General features: G+C 44.9%; 1 protein-coding gene across 1 annotated transcript; it reads left to right on the forward strand.

Annotated features, from left to right (window-relative positions):
• Positions 1-10,042: 10,042 nt before the first annotated feature.
• cnn1b (calponin 1, basic, smooth muscle, b) lies at positions 10,043-21,556 on the forward strand. The gene is made up of 7 exons (XM_083649417.1): positions 10,043-10,246; positions 15,569-15,690; positions 16,302-16,368; positions 17,421-17,558; positions 18,605-18,721; positions 18,980-19,126; positions 19,418-21,556. The coding sequence occupies exons 1-7, from the start codon at positions 10,187-10,189 to the stop codon at positions 19,664-19,666; spliced, it is 900 nt and encodes a 299-aa protein (XP_083505543.1). The 5' UTR covers positions 10,043-10,186; the 3' UTR covers positions 19,667-21,556.
• Positions 21,557-21,582: the final 26 nt, after the last annotated feature.

Genomic DNA, 21,582 nt, shown 5'->3' on the forward strand with positions numbered 1-21,582 from the left:
TTAACACATAGCAAATTTGATCCTATTTAAAGATGCACAATGAATTAGAATGTAACAAATTTGACAAGGATGACAACATTTTGTATAACGGTAAAGAATGTGATTGTGGTTGTAAAGAGAATGATTGAACACAGAATGATGATCAAATGACTTGCCAGTGGAGTTTATTATATTTTTCTTTTCTTTTGTCTGTTTTTTTATTTTATTTGGTCTTTTAATGCAATGCAATTTCTTGTTACGATTGTCTTTTTTCTGGAGATTTTAATGTGAAGCGGCGTACACTACACACAGGCCTTAGGGTCAATGTCTCAGCATTACCTTGTGAATCAGATTGTTGTCGTCTACAATGACCACTATTAATGATGATGTAATTGTAGCGCTGAGACTTACTTGAACGTTTTGTTCTTCAATAAAGTTGAAGACGGGGGGGGGGAGGAGAAAAAGTTACTCGACTATTATTTTCACTTTCCTTTGTGGTCTATTTTAATCGATCGGGAGTTTATAATGTAACGTTTCTTTTTAGTCTGTCAACGTTAAGTCGTACCAAGAACTTGAGTAGTTGTCTCTCCTTGGTGTCAGGAGAATAACATTGTTGTCAGCGTGAGAATGACCAGTCGTATATGCAGTGCAACGTGCAAAGCCCCTGTAGGGTGTAATACATGAGAATGACCAGTAGGCAGTGCAATGCCCTGTAGGCGGGTGTAATACAAGCAGACGGTAGTTGTCCATTCATTAGTCGGCTGTGAGGTGGTCCTTTGGCATTTCTACCCAGGCGAGCCAAGACCTGCTACCGCTCGCTGGCACCTGAGGAACGCAGTGCTCTCACCACTCCATACAGCAGGGTTTCACAAAGTATGGGGTCGGGACCCAATTTGGGTGGAAGCGGTGTAACGAACAGAAAGTGATGGAGGTGATCAACAGAAGAGTGTACAGGCAAAGGGCCGAATGGGAGGATGACTGAAATGGGGATGAAAGAGGGAAGATGGGGGGGGGGGGGGGGAGTGAAATAAGGAACGGGGCGATAAGACCAGTGATTCTCAACCGTCATATCGAGGACCCCTAATGTAGTCCACATTAATGTAGTCCACATTAATGTAGTCCACATTAGACTCACGGACCCTCATTCGATGGGTTTTTCTCTCTGACCCGAATCTGAGTATATTTTTGTTATTAGATATGATTTTGTCCAGAATTCCATGACTAGACTAGAGAGATAACAGAACTATCATCAAATAGTCTTTGTTCTACATGAACTAATTGTTAACTTCTTGTAAATTAAATAATGGTGAAGTTTAAAAATTCATCAATTTGCTGGGGACCCCTTGGAACACCCCCCCCCCCCCCCCCCCCCAAGGACCCCTGGTGGTCCCCAGACCCCAGGTTGAGAACCACTGGTCTAAGCCACTGTTGGTCTCTGATTGAAACCAGCTCTGTGTGTGTGGTGTGCGTGTGTGCCGGTCAAGGGGCTTGGCCAGAGTCTGTGCCTGAAGAGCTTTACCAAACATGGTCACATAACAGAGACTCAATGAAAGTTCTCTCTGCTAGTACAGTACAGACCTGCATACAGCTTCACTCCCTAAGTATTCACTCATGCGCAGGCTGAACTTCATCACCTACACACACTGTATACGACACACTTGCAAGTCGCGAAAATATGGCCCGTCATCGCTTACAAAAAAAGAGACCCGTCATTCAGCGTAAGTGCACAGAAAAGGATGTAGGCTAATACGTCAGAGTTTGTGCTGATTTCATAGTCTGGGTGAATCTGTAAATCTGGGCCTTGGCTCTGAGCCACCACTCTTGTGGGTGTTTACCTTCTGTCGACTGTGTTTGTAAAACGTAATGAATTTACGTCTATAAACGTCAAATCTCCTCTCTCCCCTCTTCGCCAGACCTCTGTTTTGAATTTGCTCCATGCCGGCACAAGTCCGCTCTATATTGAGCAAGATATTGTTATGTAAAAAGTAAATAGATTATGGGGATATGCCTATTTCAGGAGGAATTTATGCAGGAGACCTTTTCCCAGACTTGGAGGAAACAAAAACACATCAAGAAAAATCAACATTCCAGACTTTGGAAGTTTGTAGAGGCTATAGACGGAAGCGTTTTTATAAGGTGCTCAGATGCTTGGCTGCTGCACGAGCAGCATCTAGCTGTCACTGTCATGAGTCAGTCAGGACTCAAGTTAGGATGTGTGTGAAAACCAGTGTTGTGCAAGTTACTCAGGAAGTGTAATTAGTTATTTAGACTGATTACGCATTTAAAAAGTAATACAATTACTTTACTTATTACTTGATATCAAAAGTAGGCTAATTAGTTACGTTGCTCGTTACTTTACTATATTACTTTACTACTTTAGCTACCCCTCTTCCATAAAGTGACATACAAAGCTCCATATCCACTTTATTGGACCATAATTAACCTATCGTCTCATGTGGTCAGACCCAACGTCTTACGTCATCACTTCACATGGTCTGAATCACAAGTCAGCATTTCTGTGTTTTGCCACGAGAAATGCTGTGGGTCCAATAGTATCATGCGGCATGCCGGAAGTCCGGCTGTCTGCGTGCATTCATTGGTGCATTGTTCAAAATGTACCGCCCCACGAGTCGCGTCATGCAAATAAGGAGGCCCGTGGTTGGTCAATTCATAATCTGTCACACATTTTGTTTTGGTCTTAGGGGGCGGTCCTTAACCACTTTTCAAGAGTTGTGCACCGGACTACGACTGCGTCACATACACAGTTCGGCCACTACGCGGCCTCGCCTGCTCTATGACATCACTGATTAAATCACATCATTAGGTAATTCGGGCAATCACCTAATTAAAAAATCTGGCTCCGTCAGGTCACCCGCACGGGTGCCTTTTACACCCCCTGAAAGTTTCAGCCCGATCGCACGTAAAACGGCATAGCTGTGACCGGATCAAATTAGATTGAAACAAACATTGCCCACTTGCTCCCTTTTAATATAGATTACTTTTTGGAAATTGTAATCCCTTACATTACTAGTTACTGGGAAAAGTAATACAACAGAAACACTGGTGAAAACTGAAAGCGGTCACTAAATTATACCAGACACATCATTGGCGTGAACTGAACTGTGTCCACGATTCCAATTTTTCGATGAAACCATTTGCTATGTAGACTGAAAACACTGCAGTCTGGATCAGAACACACACACACAGTGGATCTGATGTGACACTTCCACTTTTACTGACCAAATGCGGGTTTGTTTGAAGCTTTCCGATCCTACTGTACACGGTACCGGCAGCTCGGAATTATCCCGATGCCGTGGAGTCAGCCTTCAGAATTCATCTCCGTTACGTTGGATGTCGAGGCCTTCTACCATAAATAGACTGAGAGAGAGGGAAAGCGTGGGGGGGGGGGGTGGCTTAGGGAGCTTTGGAAATGCCCTCTCTCTCTCTCTCTCTCTCCATCTCTGTGCTCTCTCTTCCTAAACAGTTGTAGCCAATCACATGCCATCTGCATTTTGTCAACGTTCATGACTCACGATTTGTCCTCACCTCGTGCACCCTTTAAAAGTGCTGCTCTCTATATCACAGCCAGATCTCTCCTGTCATCCAAGGTGTCCTCCCCCAAGGTGCTCTCATGCTGATGTACTGTGTGTCTCCACTCTGAAATACTTCAACTGAACTGTATACTTTTCACTTATTGTCCAAATGTAGGCCTGCAAAGCTAACCGGAGGCTGTGCTCAATGTTCAAAAGGAAGAGCAGTCATTAAAAGAAAATCACATACTTTTTTTTGGGGTCATTTCTCTGATGTACGCTGATCCACTCCGACTCTCTTCCTTTGAGTTCGGCCTCTGGGCTGCTGCCCTCCGCGCGCGCGGCTAATATGACGTTTAGAACTAAGTGTTAGATGAACTTGGCGCCAATGTCAACAGTCCATTATTATTAGTGTAAGGGATTCCTCTTTCACGAGACATTACATCCAGCTCGTCTCCCGGCCCGGCCAGAGCCCTTCCCTCCTCGCATCATGCCCAAATAAAGTGTCCAAATTCCTCCTGTGTGCTTCTTCCCTCAGATGTTTATAAGACCCTCGCTCGCTGCTGTTCGTCACAGCGTGTGTGTGTGTGCGCGCGCGCGCGCGTGTGTGTGTGCGTGTATGTGTGTGTGTGCGCGCGCGCGCGCGTGTGTGTGTGCGTGTGTGTGTTATATCCCGCTATAACAGGCTGTTTATGGTGATATGTTGCGCAACGGTTACATGTGCTTGAGTTTTGGCTTGTCATCAGAGACACAGACAGTCTCTGCACCTCAAAGGAACTTTTACATGAGATACCAGGTTCCTCTGTATTCTTATCTATTGGATCTATTCCATTTGGTTATTACCTAGTTATTATTGGTGAAATGAGTTGGTTGGGTATCTTTTAAAAACTCACCATGTCAATACCAATATCAGTAGCCTCAATGTGATACAGATAATGCCTTTATTTTTTATTTTTCAGATGCCACAGGCGTGTAGTAGAGACATACCTTTGTTTTGGTGGCATCTGGGCACGTTGAGGCTACACCAAGATAGATGTGTACAAAAAGGATTGCATGCAGGTATCATTTGACTGGAGAAGTTTAGCTTCTGTGCTGACCCTACTAGGCCTTACTCAGTCCACTACTCTCCTGGTTAAATACGCCCTACTCAGTCCACTACTCGCCTGGTTAAAGACGCCCTACTCAGTCCACTACTCGCCTGGTTAAAGACGCCCTACTCAGTCCACTACTCGCCTGGTTAAAGATGCCCTACTCAGTCCACTACTCGCCTGGTTAAAGACGCCCCTACTCAGTCCACTACTCGCCTGGTTAAAGATGCCCTACTCAGTCCACTACTCGCCTGGTTAAAGATGCCCTACTCAGTCCACTACTCGCCTGGTTAAAGACGCGCTACTCAGTCCACTACTCGCCTGGTTAAATACGCCCTACTCAGTCCACTACTCGCCTGGTTAAAGACGCGCTACTCAGTCCACTACTCGCCTGGTTAAAGATGCCCTACTCAGTCCACTACTCGCCTGGTTAAAGACGCCCTACTCAGTCCACTACTCACCTGGTTAAAGACGCGCTACTCAGTCCACTACTCGCCTGGTTAAATACGCCCTACTCAGTCCACTACTCGCCTGGTTAAAGACGCCATATTCAGTCCACTACTCGCCTGGTTAAAGACGCCCTACTCAGTCCACTACTCGCCTGGTTAAAGACGCCCTACTCAGTCCACTACTCGCCTGGTTAAAGACGCCCTACTCAGTCCACTACTCGCCTGGTTAAAGACGCCCTACTCAGTCCACTACTCGCCTGGTTAAATATGACCTACTCAGTCCACTACTCGTCTGGTTAAAGACGGCCTACTCAGTCCACTACTCGCCTGGTTAAATACGCCCTACTCAGTCCATTACTTGCCTGGTTAAATACGCCCTACTCATTCCACTACTCGCCTGGTTAAATACGCCCTACTCAGTCCACTACTCACCTGGTTAAAGACGCCCTACTCAGTCCACTACTCGCCTGGTTAAAGACGCACTACTCAGTCCACTACTCACCTGGTTAAATACGCCCTACTCAGTCCACTACTCGCCTGGTTAAAGACGCCCTACTCAGTCCACTACTCGCCTGGTTAAAGACGCCCTACTCAGTCCACTACTCGCCTGGTTAAATACGCCCTACTCAGTCCACTACTCGCCTGGTTAAAGACGCCCTACTCAGTCCACCACTCGCCTGGTTAAAGACGCCCTTCTCAATCCACTACTCGCCTGGTTAAATACGCCCTACTCAATCCACTACTCGTCTGGTTAAAGACGCCCTACTCAGTCCACCACTCTCCTGGTTAAAGACATCAGGTACAGAGGCTTTACTGCTCCTCTTGGTGGATCAAGCTGTGTGCCTCTGACCTGTACCATCATCTTTCATTTGGCTTAGTTCCACTGAGCTGCATCTGGACTCCCCCCCCCCCTAACCCTGTGATCAATATCAATCAATCATCTCTGCTTCACTTTTACTGCCTGTTCCTCCAGATTTCCTCCAGAAAAAAGGTAATTTCCTCTGTCTTTTTTGCCTTTTCAGTCACTGAAAATCCACCTGGCATTTCCATTCAGATGCCACAATGAAACATCACCAATGGCCATGTGTTAAACCATGGACATGCAGTGATTGTCGGTGCTGTGGTCAGTGAAAGTCACTCACACACACACACACACACACACACCGTTGCACTGCCGTAATTATTCTCAGCTGTGTGTAAACAAAGCCGATTGACTGAAAACCCTCTGCATTGTTGCCGGGTAACAGTGTCGCCTAATCTTACGCTTACACTCTCCCATTGTCTATCACCACCACCACAGCCAGCTCATAATCCTCTCTCTTTCTCTCTCTCTCTCTCCTCATCCATCCCTGGCCTTTCCAGAATGTTCCCTTCTGGCTCCACTGGCATGGTCTGCCATGTGTCTGGTAGTGTGACACACACACACACACACACACACACACACACACACACAGAAGAGAGAGAGAGAGACAAGATAGAGAGAGGAGGTGGTGAATCATGGTCCCTGGGGAGCAGCAGCGCCGCCTCCTTTGCTCCCCTCTGACTTTCCACTCCACAGATCCCTGAATCCACGGCATTCCTTTCCATGTCATCTGCCTGTATGAGGAGGGGGGGTCGAGGGGGGGGGAGGAGAGAAGCAACACATCGGAGTAAAAGAGGAAAACCACCTCATTGTTCCCAGAGTGACGTCAGGCACTCGACAGCAGCCCCCCTCATCCATGAGCAGTCAAACATATGTCCAGTACGCTGGAAGCGCTCCTGCAGTAACATATCACATGGCCATGTGTCAATCTGTGAGGTGATATACTGTGTCTTTGTGTTACAGCATATGACTGCAATGACAAGCTGAGAAGAAAGCACACCCAGGCTGATGAGGTTATTTCTTATTTTCTCTATTGGTTTTTACCTGATCTTTTTTGGGCTAGATCGCCCCAGGGGCCAGCCCTACCAATGTGACTGTCACTGACTGACTGACTGACTGATGAAGTTACACCATTGGTCGGCTGTGGCACGTGGCACACCCATACATGGTGTAATGTAAGGACAGTTGGCACAAGGGGTATCTAGGTAGTGTAGAGGTCAAAGCACTTGCCTGCCACCAGGTTCCATTCCTTTTCACAGCTGTTACAAAAACCTGACCCTACCAACAATGCCAAATTATGTAAAGGTCAAATGGGGAGGGATTAGCCTGGCTAGATGCTCCGTTCTCCTGGACCCTTGCTGTCCTGCACGCTCTCCGGCCGCCTGGAGGGGCGCAGGAGAACAGAGGATGGAGGAGAGAGCAGTCCAGCAGGAGGGAAGGGAAAACGACAGAGAGGAGCAACGATGGAGAGAGAGGGCACGGGGACCGCAGCCGGCCAGCCAGCAGGCGACTGACACCAGGGAGCAGCGGAGGTCGGCGGCCCACCAGAGGACAGTGGCCCCGGGAAGGACGAGCCAGCAGGCGACGACAACCCAGCCACACTTACGGATAAAGCCTGTGTGTCACCTGCAGCCAGTCACTTTTAAGTAGGCCTACAGTAAAAAAAAAAAAACTGTTTATTTAAGGGACACTAGTAGAACTTCTTAAGGTTTTATAGTTTATTTTAGTATTGTATTTTCTTTTTTAACAGATTATATTTATTCCTTTTTGGTAATAAACTCTTGTTGACCCGTATTATGGTTTTGGCTCCTTGTTCTTGTCCTTGTGCAGTGGTGGCCTAAAGGTTAGAGAAGAGAGCTTGTGACCAGCATCGGTTCAATCCCCAGGATAAATCTGGGTGGGGAAAGTGAAAATGCAGGGCTTGCCCCTTCCTCATTACCACCACTGAGGTGCCCTTGAGCAAGGCCCTTAACCCCAACCGCTCCAGTGGAGCTGCTCAGTGGCCAGCAGATCAGACTGGTCAGCTTCCAGGTGTGAATGTGAACAGGGCCCTCCTGACAAAGAGAGCATTGCTCCCCGGGGGACTCCACCTGTATAAATAAAGGTAAGAACCTCAAGTCCTCGGATGATAAAATATCACTTAGCCTACTTCAGACTGGCTCCTCCCTCATATTTTAGAAAGAAAGAGTGATTAACTGCAGCACTCTAGAAATTAGCTCTTCAACTAATTAACATATTTCTGTGCACATGAGGGGGACACTCACAATATGGAGCCTTATGACAAATGTGTGTATTCACACCCTGCTGCTCATCCATCTTGCTCCAATAGAGATACTTGTCTCTGTTCATTCTCTTTCTCCATATGAGCCTCAGCCAGGCTGCACCTCCATATCATCACATGTTTGCTATGCAATCATGTTGAATACAGTTGGTGTGACATATCTACCTATCTCTCTATCTATATTATATACATTTGGCTATGTGGACTCTGTCTGTTTGTTTCAAGAATTTTGTCTGGCCACAGCTATGCCGTTTTACGTGCGATCGGGCTGAAACTTTCAGGAAGTGTAAAGAGCACCCGTGCGGGTGACTTGACAGAGCCAGATTTTTTAATTAGGGCAGATTAATTGCCCTAAGGCTGAGGCTATAGTTCAGTGATGAATGATGTCACTGATGATGTCATCAGTGATGTCATGAGGCTCACGAGAGAGACTGAGGGAGAGGAGGAGAGGGGGAGAGAGACATTGCGCGCGCGCCAATAGGGCAGGCAAGGCCACGCAGCAGCCGAGCTGCAGGATGGGCGAGCCCACACAGCTGGCAAGCATAGGATTTGATGCCTAGTGATAGATAGATAGATTGATAGATAGAGCGATCACTTAGTCTCAGTCATTATATGGAAACATTGCAGTCCTGTACAGTATGTAGGATCAGTATGCACAAAGCACCATGTAACTCTGTCAGCAGTCTTTGAATGGAAGCCAGTAAAAAAAGACATTAGTAGCATTCCTCTAGCATACCTGTGCTGTGATCTGTGCATTAAACACAGTGGAAAAATACTCGGTACCTTACTGTGCCAGCCTATAGATAGGATACTGCATGGCGCCCTTATGTGGTAGAAAAACACATTCTCTTTCAAACTTGAAATGTGTGATGTAAAAAAAATGAAATCTATAGATGCTTGTCAGCTGTGTCTACAATTAAAAAAAAATCACTAATAATAGTTCTCTTCAAGTAAGTTCAACTTATCAAAATAAACATCATCATGTCATGCAACTTATAAAATCATCATCTTACATCATTAGCAAACAGGAATTGCTTAAAACAAACGAGCACCTACAAAATATTCAGGTTATGTTATTTACTATACTCATATAAGGGAGGGATACACAGAAGTTTGTAGTTTAGCCTTAGCCTAGTTTTGCTGTGATCTTGTATCCCTCTAAAATTAATTATTAGGCTACCTAATTTTGTTCTTTTTATTGTCTTTTTTTTTACAAGGGCAGAGACACCCAAATGCCTAGCCACCGAATTTGACTATTCAATCTGGTTTCATATCATAGTCTCACTCAATGTCCCCGGATTTTCATTGGGGGCTCCATTCACAAAGGCCATAGGCTACTTTTTCATGTAGGCTACAGTAGCAATCACAGCACTCAATATTTAAGAACACGAATAGCCCGGTACTGTTTTATTGTGATCGCTACATGAAAAAGTAAGGCCTTTGCAAATGGAGCCCACAGTGAAAATCCGGGGGCATTGAGTGAGACTATGAGATTGAATAGTCCAATAAGGCTCCCAAAGGCATGTTTTGGTCCTGATACTGCAGTGTATTTTAAGACTATGGCAGCAATTCGCTTCAGTACGACAATGACATAACAGTCGGCAAAAGTGCAGCATAACACAAATGAGAAGCATCCCTGAATGGCCCGAAGGTGGAAAAAGTGACACTGATCAAGTCATGCCCGAACGGTGACATCACCGCCGATGAGGAGGCAGCGTCCGGATTGGACGGCGGCCCTGGCCAATCAGGGCTCGCACACATGGGAAGAGTTTAAAAAAGATTGAGAGAAGTGTCGTCGGAAAGTTGTCCAAAAGCCTCACCGGTCCGGGTCGGAACAACAGCGCACAAAAAAAAACACGCAAACACGCACCAAGATATCCGGGGATTTGTCGAGCTGCAGGACACAGGGGATTTCTCTCTCGCCAGGACAGACAGAGAGGTGTAACCTAACCTGCTGCTTCTCCTTCACTTCACTGTAAATAGCCCCAAAAAGCACAATGACACAACATTTCAGGAGCGGCCCAGCCTTCGGACTTTCCGCCGAGGTCAAGAGTAAGGTAGGCTTCCGACAAGTTTGTCATCTCTAGCAGCAAAAGTAGCAAAGTTATTGTCAAGTTTGTTTGTTTGTTTCCACTGCGATGGGTTTTCGCAGCCAGAGATGGTTCCCAACCTGGGGTGTGTGGACCCCCAGGGGGTCCCCAGCAAAATGAGGAATAGTCATTAGTCACTATGAGAAGGGTTGTTTTGATCATGGGTTTTACTCTGATCACTGTAGTCATCACCTCACCTAGGGAATAGACAACTATAACTACCAACATCTTCCAGTGTGGGGTTCCTTCATGCAAAATCTCATCAGATGTGGGTTTGTTTGTGGTTTTGATGGGTCTATCTGGGGGGTGCTTGGCATGAGAAAGGTTTGGGATGCTGCTGGCTGGCACAGATGCACACAGGCCTGTATCCACTAGTGGTTATATTCACTTTTAACTTTTTTTATTTTTTGTTTTAACTTTTAATTTAACTTGAAGTTAACTTTTAACTCTCTTTTAAGTCTTTATTGTTTTCATCTATGACGGTGACCTACACTTCCTCTCATTCATGGCACATAGGAGAGGCCACTTTGACTACTTTGATATTGAGATTATGCATGGGGTTAATCCCAGCAAAGGATAAACAGCAAATAGTAATTTTATCAATATTTACTACTGTACTGTAGGGCTGGGCGATAAGGGCCACAATCATATCTCAGTATTTTAAGGCTGAATGGCGATACACAATATATATCTCTGTATTTTCTACGAAGCGAGCTCAATGTTCAGTTGTAAGTAGGGACAAAATCAAGTGTCACAATAGTTTTGACAAAAAATACTTGTATCAATATTGTGACAATGTTGTAGGGATGACTATAGAGAGCCAAAAAGTGAATGTCACTTCCTGCTTCAGCACTGTACCAGCAATTTTCATCCGCTATTTATTTTCCCATAGAAATTTGGCTCGGACCAAAACAAAAACAAAAATCAAAAACATATTTTCTTTAAATCCGCAAGTGAAATGTTATGTGGTCTCTCCTGTTTCTAAATATAGCTGAACCATTTGGTTTGACCAAGTAAAACTATTTTTATAAGCATTTTACAAATTGTCTATGGGAAAATAAATATTGGATAAAAATCTCTAGTACAGTGCTGAAGCAGGAAGTGACGTTTACTTTGGCTCTCTATGGGCGCTTTCACAAAATATTTACACAGTGCGATTTCTGATAAATAATCATCAGTAATGTGGATATAATATCCAATTGGGTAAAGGCAAATAATAGAACAGTCTGGTAATTTAAAAAAAAATGACACCACTTTACTGTAATAGACTTTAAAACCAGGAAAAGATAACTCTTATGTCATATCACAATACTACGATATCCAAAATATAAAACGATAACTAGTCTCATATCACAAGATCAATATGATGTTGATGTTTTGATCAGCCCTACTGTACTGTTATGGCATCATGCATGATCTTCCCTTCCAAGCATGGACGCCTGTCATCATCTCGTCAGCCTTGTTAAGAAAACCAAGTGTGTTTGTGCATCAGTTGTGGTCAGAGTTTGGGGAAAACTCAGAAGACTTTTGGGAGGTTGGTGGCTCTTTCATATTCACTGCCACAGAAAGCAGTCTGTACTACAGAATGTGATGGGATGAGTCAGAGCTGCTGACAGTCTGTTTTCAGCATGGGAAAGGTCATCCGCAGAATATTCCAGCTCCGTCTGTTGAGACGTCCAGATCATCATCGTTGTCAATGAGGGATGCTGTCTCTTCTTCTCTGAATAGTGTCGTCTCTCATCGATGCTTTCATCTCACACACAAGGCCGCTGCACTCTGCGAAACCCACATTCCCTTCATGACTCTGCTCAGCACTCAGCTGGCTCAGGAAAGGAGCTTCGAGATTTTGGCACTACTGCCCACTCCATACCATTTCCATTAGACCTCGTTCAAACGCCGGTAAGTCTGGGCAATAATGCACAAGATAAGTACTACTAGCCACAGTGTAGCAACACAACCGATAAGTAGTACTGGCCATAGTGTAGCAACACAACAGATAAGTACTAGCCACAGTGTAGCAACACAACCAATAACTGGCCACAGTGTAGCAACACAACAGATAAGTACTAGCCACAGTGTAGCAACACAACCAATAAGTAGTACTGGCCAGTGTAGCAACACAACAGATAAGTACTACTGGCCACAGTGTAGCAACACAACAGATAAGTAGTACTGGCCACAGTGTAGCAACACAACAGATAAGTACTACTAGCCACAGTGTAGCAACACAACAGATAAGTACTACTGGCCACAGTGTAGCAACACAACCGATAGGTACTACTGGCCACAGTGTAGCAACACAACAGATAAGTAGTACTGGCCACAGTGTAGCAACACAACAGATAAGTACTAGCCACAGTGTAGCAACACAACAGATAAATAGCCTACTACTGTAGCCACAGTGTAGCAACACAACAGATAAGTACTAGCCACAGTGTAGCAACACAACAGATAAGTACTAGCCACAGCGTAGCAACACAACAGATAAATACTACTGTAGCCACAGTGTAGCAACACAACAGATAAGTACTGGCCACAGTGTAGCAACACAACAGATAAATGGTACTGTAGCCACAGTGTAGCAACACAACAGATAAGTACTAGCCACAGTGTAGCAACACAACAGATAAATACTACTGTAGCCACAGTGTAGCAACACAACAACAAAGTCAGACAATTGGCCAGGGGAATTCCTTCTATTTTCCTTGTAACAAACAATTTAGAGCTGAATTAATGGCGTTTGTGGGCGGTGCTACAGTTTGTGGGTGGTGCTACAGTAGCACAGCCAGGACAGGGAGTTCCAGTAGCATGACATCAGCGAGGAGCAGGGTTGTGGTGGAGACTGACAGGTACATCAGCAAATCTGATCTCCTTTTAAGGAGTGACTGGGCTCCATGTTGGAACTTGAGAAAGTGTCCTTACTCTAAACAGTTTACATCCGAGTCAGGGATGACAAAACACTGGCCCAACAGAACACAGGTGGACAGGACAGGAGCGGGCCTGATACATGTGAAAGGCTGTGCCAGCTGCTCCCAGAATGGATCCACTTTGTGCTGAATGGAGTACAGATGAGACCAGGAGAAACGGAAGCTAAGGAGAAATGCTGTCAGTGAAAGCCGGGTGTCATTTTTTCAAACTTATTTCACAGACTGTCTACATTGATACTTCCATCTATGAGTTACAAACAACTATAGTGATCATTAAAACGCCATATATATTGATGTTTTTCTCAGTTTGATACTTGACTAGTTTCTTGAAGCCAGCAGTGCCCACATTCTGGGGTCAGGATCTGAAACATCTCATGATCGTATTATTTGTGTTGGATCCTCACATGATGAGACTTATAATGTTGCTAGCAGCCTGGCTGGCATGAGTTTAAAGGAACAGTTTGTCCAAAAATGAAAATTCTGTCATCTACTCCCCCTCATGCCAGTTGAAACACAGGTGAAGTTTGTCCATATAACACACAGGGAGGTTGCCAGCACAATCGGAGATAAAGATCAGTCCCCATTGACTTCAGTACACAGTATGGATGAAGTCAATGGTGACTGGAGACATGGGTGCTGGTATATCTATAGCTATATCTATATCTATATTTATATCTATATCTATATTTATATTTATATTCATATATATATATATTCTCTCGATGAATCAAAACTTGTCAGATGTTTTCTGTGTCTGCACTTTTGACTCACACGGGCACGTGTGATGAGGCTGTATCAGTGGACTGGTGGTGCCATGCTGTTTGTGGCATTAAAAGTCCTGGAAAACAACCAGTTCTGATGACATTCCTGAGCTCCACAATGAAAAGAACAACAACGCTAAATCAAGCTCCTGCACTAAAATACCTTGGTTGGAAAGCGAGAGCTGTCGATCTTGGCGTGTATTTATCGGAGACGGGGGGTTCGCCTGAATAGTCGGCTCACTGTAAAAGGGCAGATTCTGGAAAACCCAGTGGGAGAGAGAGGGATGAGGAGAGAGAGAGAGAGAGGGATGAGGAGAGAGAGAGAGAGGGATGAGGAGAGTGAGAGAGAGGGATGAGGAGAGTGAGAGAGAGGGATGAGGAGAGCGAGAGAGAGAGACATACTATGAGAAATATGAGCGAGGGCCAAGGCCGAGAGTAGGTGGGGGGAGTGATTGGGAAAGCTGTTTCTCCCAAGTTTGGTGTGATGGGCTGGAAGCTACGCTAACCCCCGCTGCTTTGAAATACCTGTTTGTATTGGCTGCTGGTCCCAGACTGTGAAGAGTTATCTGAACATAGAGGAAAAGAGAGGGGGGGAGCGAGAGAGAGAGAGAGAGGGGGGGGGGGGGGGTTCTGCCTTAAGCCCTACACCAGAATTCAAAGTATTAGGGCAGTGAGTTCATGCCAATAAGGAAATGCATGGAGAGAGAGAGCAAGAGAGAGTGTGTTTCTCCATGCAGGAATGTTTCGTTTTCATTTTTCTTCCGGTTATTATTTTTTTTATATCCCCCTCATCTCAGGGTATGTTATCTATGATACAGTTAGGTTGGCGTGCAGTGGTATTATGCCAGCGTGTTTGAGGAAAGACTGGATCAAACCAAAGTTATTTTAGTCACTGAAAGCCTGAAATTAGCCATGAAAGAAACATTGTATTAAACCGAAGTGGGGGAAACATTCCCTCGCCGCGGCTTGTCATGAAAACATGCTGTGTGTGTGTGTACTTAACATTTAAATATGCTATGTACTGTTATTTAATAATGTCCTGTCTTCTATTATTATTCTGCCTGTTTTTAATGCCCTCATCAGGGGGATCCAGGTTGTTTTTCCACTGATTAGTCCTGTCTGTGGAAAATACTCAACTCGAATGGAACTTAATATTCCACGAGATGATATTTAGCTGCCAATATTATCGTGGCTTTTGTGTTAATTCATAGTTTGGAACATTTCAGTGTGTATATATTAACCCTTTAGACTGTTCTGATAGTAGCGGGGGCAACTGTGCGTCCTTTGAATCCGTCGTTGTCCTCCTCGTTCTCTTTGAAAATCCTTAAATGTCAACTCAAAATGTCAAATCACAAATGTCAGTTTTGAAGAATGCAGCAGTCATGCTTTAATGCCATCAATGCATTGCCATGGAACAGAGTAAGCCCCAGCAAATGTTCCGACATGCGTGTCATCACATCACATCACACACACACACACACACACACACACACACGCACGCACGCACGCACGCACGCACGCACACACACACACACACACACACACACACACACACAGCCGCCCGTGTCTGACCTAAGACCTCTGACCTCTGCCCCCCTCAGTTGGCAGGGAAGTACGACGCGCAGAAGGAGGAGGAGCTGCGGCTGTGGATCCAGGATGTGACCAGCAAGAGGATCGGGGACCACTTCATGGACAGTCTGAAGAACGGAGTCCTGCTGTGCGAGTGAGTGGAGGCCGAGACGGTCCATCCACAGTAGGCTTAGGCTGAGACGGTCCATCCACAGTAGGCTTAGGCCGAGACGGTCCATCCACAGTAGGCTTAGGCTGAGACGGTCCATCCACAGTAGGCTTAGGCTGAGTTTAGCTTATTTCACTGCTTACTGTACATCATTGGTGCTGTTAAGAGTGTTGTATTTGTTGCTGCAAAGGGAGAGGTAAAGAAAGATAGTGGATAGCAGCATCACCCTCCCACTCCTTTATTCATACTACTAATCATAATATGTAATGTATGTACTTTTTTTTTTTTTTTTTTTACACCCCCCACACTGGGCGATAATTTTGTATATCACGAAATTTGGGCAGGACTATATCTATTTGGGCGCGGCTATATTTCAATTTGGATATCGCCCAAGCCAAATCCACAGAGACAGAGACCGATGATCTGAGAGTCTTCACATCCATTTCTCTAGATGATTCTGTACCAAAACTAAAATGGAAAATGGAAACTTTTTTTTTTACAGTGTTACAGCCTAGTACCCCCCCCCCCCCCCCCCCCCACATGGAAGTAATCCATCTCTTGAATACCAAAGCTATTTGGTGTCTCTCTCTTCGCAGGCTCATCAACACGCTTCAGCCAGGCTCGGTGAGGAAGATCAACAGCTCCAGTCAAAACTGGCACCAGGTAATTTAACAGCCCCCGAGAGACGCCTGAATAAAATCCATATTCTCATACATGGCTTCTCCAGCCTCGGGCACCGGGTAACTAGCGGACATGATCTATGACAAAATACATATCGCCTCCATTTCACCCTGCTGTTCACATGTTGTTTTCCAGAGTGTGTGAAACCAGATTAGCCTGCCCTCTTGGCATGGACAACACAACACAACACAACACAACACAACACAACACAACACAACACGAGACACACACACACACACACACACACACACGAGACACACACACGAGACACACACACACACACAAGACACACACACACACGAGACACAGACACACACACACACACACACACACACACACACACACACAAGACACACACACACACGAGACACACACACACACACACACACACACACACACACGAGACACACACACACACACACACACACACACACACACACACACACACACACAAGACACACAGACACACACACACACACACACACACACACACACACACACACACACACAAGAGACACACACACACACACACACACACACACACACACACACAAGAGACACACACACACACACACACACACACACACACACACACACAGCCTATTTACATTCCAGAAAGTAATCAAATGTAGCCCATCACAGCATGCGGTCTAGTCGTCTTGTACGGACTGAGAAAGCAAACAGCACATTGTTTTGAAGAATGAGTAGGATGTTAAAGACAATGACAAACTGCAACACAAACCTCGACTTGTAGATTCTAGATGTTACAGAGTTTTGAGTAATTGTGATCACATTTGAAAGAAAAATAAACGCAGCTAACAAAGTGCGGCAAGATAAGATAAGAAGACAAGACAAGATAAGATGATGATAAATAATGATAATAATAATAATAAGACACTTGCTGCTCCAATTAAAGCCATGCTTTGACACCTCTGCTGAAAAGACATGAAAATGAATTAGACTCTGTGTAATATGACAAATAGATGCCCTTCTTCACTCATTCCATTTTGCGTTGTGTCTGCTTTACTCTGCAGCTGGAAAACATCGGGAACTTTGTCCGTGCGATCACAGAATACGGCCTGAAGCCCCACGACCTGTTTGAGGCCAACGATCTGTTTGAGAACGGCAACCACACTCAGGTCCAGAGCACACTCATCGCTCTGGCTGGACTGGTGAGGGCAGCGTTTTCTCATTTCTACCATGCACTGTGCTGCTTTATGTTGACTGTGTCATTACAGGCTGTAGTGGCAAAGGGTGCTTAAAGGAACAGTTCACCCGAAAATGGCAATTCTGTCATCATTGTCTGAAGTCAGCGGTGACTGGTTTTCTCTCGAGCCGTGCTGAACCTCCCTGTGTGTTATTATGGACACACTTCACCTGTGTTTCAACTGGCATGAGGGGGAGGAGCTAACTTCACCTGTGTTTCAACTGGCATGAGGGGGAGGAGATGATGACAGACTTTTCAGTTTTGGGTGAACTGTTCCTTTAACTCCAAATGGTAAAGGAAGGAATCTTCACGTTCCTCATGGGAGGCGTGTCGGACGCTGCCTAGTCACCAAGAACATTTCTTTTTCATTTTTTTGTGATGTAAATTTTAGATGCTGACTTTTGATCACATCTTTTGTACATTGGAGTGTATGTTTATTTAAATTAATTGTATCATTATTTATTTTACTGTGAGCTATGAATTTAAGGCTAATTTAAAAGCAATTTACTTTACATCCTTGTATTTATTCTATTAATGTGTGGTGTAGGGTTATATGGGGAGGGGTACGTTGATGCCATTCACCGATGCTCCAGAAAATCTCCCTCTTTTTCACAGCCCAATGTTGTCAGATAATGTATGAGAAATTATCATACAGTCAATTATCATACTAATATCATCATTATCATTGATAATTAATCAAAAACTGGAAACTCTAGCCTGCACGTTAAAAAGCGGGGGAAGTCAGTAGCCACAATGAGCATATATTTGGCTTTACAGCATCCATCAGCCATCAGCATCTGAAGATGAAACAGTCAAGTTATAGTGCAGCAATATAACAATAGTCATCAGCCTGCCTATGTGGGCTTTCTGTTGTATGGAATGTAACATAGGAGAGGATAAAAAATTTAGTGCCATTTGGCAAAAGTAATGGCGTAATAAAAACAATATGGGTTTGAAAAAATGTATTACCATTATTTTCCTTTCTGTCTCTGCATACTTCTCTCTCTTCAGGCCCAGTCGAAAGGTTTCCACTCCAAGTATGACATGGGGGTGAAGTACGCGGAGAAGCACCAGCGCCGCTTCGCCCCGGAGAAACTCAAGGAGGGACGCAACATCATCGGCCTGCAGGTCAGAACAGCAGAGGACTTCTACTTCTTATCTACTACTTCATGACCAGGGTTGCATACTGCCTTGTTTATGAGTGGAGAATTGTATCCAGAGGTGTGGTGGTCTTTTATACAGTCTATGGGTAAAGTCGCTTGCCTAATGCCTATGGAGCTGCAGTGTGCCCCCTGCTGGAAACCAGCTAAATTTCCCCAAAGTAGAAAATAAGTAACTTATCAATAAAAATACAATGTAACACGGTATCTTTCTCAATGTCTCTAGATGGGCACCAACAAGCTTGCCAGCCAAAAGGGCATGACATCATACGGCACACGACGCCACCTGTATGACTCCAAGATGGGCATGGAGAGCCCACTGGACCAGTCCACCATCAGCCTGCAGATGGGGACCAACAAGGGAGCCAATCAGGTGAGCACAGCCTCCCTTTTACATTTCAATTATTGGCATTATGCTAATCCATCTTTACACTCATCCAGATTGAATATTGGACTGCGAGATACATTGCACACATATTGATAAGGGAAATAAATTAATCGGTATTCAGGAGCCTGGTCTTCTACCTGCTCTATTTGTAAAGTGCCTTGAGATAACTCTTGTTGTGATTTGGCGCTATATAGATATACAATTGGTTGATTGAAATTGATCGATTGAGATCTAATCTAGTCCACTAACATCTTTCTCTCCGTCTGTCTCTCTCAGTCTGGCATGACAGCCCCAGGAACCAGGAGGCACATCTTTGACAAGAAGCTGGACCTGGAGCACTGCGACACCACCACCGTATCCCTGCAGATGGGCACCAACAAAGTGGCGTCCCAGCAGGGCATGACCAGCTACGGCCAGCCGCGCCAGGTCTATGACAACAAGTACTGCACCAACCCCACCGAGGCCCACTATAACAACGGAGACGGGGCGGAGTTCGACGGCTACCACCACTACTCCGAGGACTAGGGCAGACACGAGACGGACTAGCCCACTCCCCACCACCTCTGAGGACTAGGGCAGACACGAGACGGACTAGCCCACTCCCCACCACTACTCCGAGGACTAGGGCAGACACGAGACGGACTAGCCCACTCCCCACCACCCCTTCGCTTAACTTCCAGACAACTGCAACTTGTCTTTGTAATGAGCAAAGACCACCCAGACTGTTATTTAACACCCGCTGACGTCGTCGCCATGGCCGTCGTCATTTTACCGTCTTCATTCCCCCTCTGCTTCCAACCATTTTGCCCTTTTTTGCTCTGAGGGATTTATTGTTTGTCTTTCCATTAGTCAAAGAAAAAAGCCTGTTTACAGTGACCTTATGTCCAAATTTTCAGTTAGTGGCCAACTTCTTTTCCCAAACCACTATGGGACTTTTCAACAGAGATTTTCGCTTTTCCTCTGAGGAATTTTATTAGTTGCTATCAGACATACCCGAGATGGGAAGAAAACCATCTCATAACTCAAGATTTAATATCCTTTTGCTATTTATATTTTTTTTCTACCACTTTTTATATACATAGTGTAATTGGAGATTTTATAGCTGTCGATACCCCACACCTCACCTCACCTCCCAACCCTTCCCATCCAGCATGAACTTTCGAAAGCTCCACGAATGGGAACGAGCGACCGTGCTGTTGACCTTTGACCCTGTTGGAATCGGAGTCCACGCCCACATTGGAGCGCAGCAGGCTCTAGGATTTCATTCCGCTGGATGACATGGAAGCCCCCCCCCACCCGGGCCGGGTCGACGTGACCGACTGGGGCGGACGATGCAGGAGGACTTGTAAGCTTTGTGCGGACTTTTGCCTTGTGTTGTGTGCACCTGCTGCGCTGGCATATTGTTACGTTCACATGCCACATCGCCATTTTAAAGGGCCGTTTTAGACGACCTGTGTTGCAGCCTTTCCTAATCCTTTTCAACAAGGTTGATTTATTTTGTAAAAATAGGGGGAGGAGGACTGTCAGCCACGCTACAATGCTAATAAAGTGAAAGACCAAATGTAGGCGTTGTGACATCCAACTGTGTGTGTATAATGGCCCCTCTCACCTTTTTGAAATTGCTTGATCATGTTTTGTTTCTTGGAGTTTGGGTTCTCATCCTATGGGAGACTTGCTCTGCTCGCCTTGTGCCTCAGTGAACCTGGGCTTTAACGTGCTGTTGCTCCAGTTGCACTTTACCTAGCATCACCGTGTGTGCAGCAAACGCTTACAACCAGTCTAAAAAAAAGAAAATCGCTGATGTGAATGAAGAGAGATATGCAGATTCTTGTTTATTGATGTTTTCTGTATCATAATATGATACACCCACCGAATGTCTTGAATGTAATGTTATTGTTTAGATTATTAGCGCTTACTAGCTGTAATGGAATTCATTTTCATCACATCAGAGGGCAATGATGATATTAACTTAGAAAGAGTTGGGAACTAAATAGCCAGTTTGTCATTACATCAAAAGGCCTAAATTAATTCAGAAAATATTCTGATGAATTGGCTTTTGGATTATGAAATGAGGTGCTGTTCAATAAGCCTGGTTTATGTGATCAGTCTTGAACAAGCCAACACATGAGCTCTCAATTGTTCATCACAATAAAGGCATCATGGCCTCTATTATATTTGACTTCTTGTGCTAGTGCGCCATCTAGTGTTTCAAGACAGTTATGAACAGCACATTTACATTTACTGTAATCCACCGGATGTCCACAAACATTCCCTTTATTCAAAGATGGTTGACTTGTAGATTTTCTTTTAGTGTGTTCATTCCCATCTATTATACTGCATAGTAAATGTATAGCAACATGTCACCATACTCTTGACTTTGTCTCAACATTGTTTAGACTATACATCATGCCAACCTCTGAATATTTTCTATATGCCTTTCA

The sequence above is a fragment of the Poromitra crassiceps genome, assembly GCF_964638095.1.
Source record: "Poromitra crassiceps genome assembly, chromosome: 13".
NCBI classification, from domain to species: Eukaryota; Metazoa; Chordata; class Actinopteri; order Beryciformes; family Melamphaidae; genus Poromitra; species Poromitra crassiceps.

What these genes read in the sequence shown, in the direction of transcription:
- cnn1b (XM_083649417.1), top strand. Translation starts at nt 10,187, where the DNA reads ATGACACAACATTTCAGGAGCGGCCCAGCCTTCGGACTTTCCGCCGAG. An exon ending in AACGGAGTCCTGCTGTGCGA is followed by an intron (nt 15,691 to 16,301) that starts GTGAGTGGAGGC and finishes CTCTCTTCGCAG; the next exon opens with GCTCATCAACACGCTTCAGC. An exon ending in TCATCGCTCTGGCTGGACTG is followed by an intron (nt 17,559 to 18,604) that starts GTGAGGGCAGCG and finishes CTCTCTCTTCAG; the next exon opens with GCCCAGTCGAAAGGTTTCCA.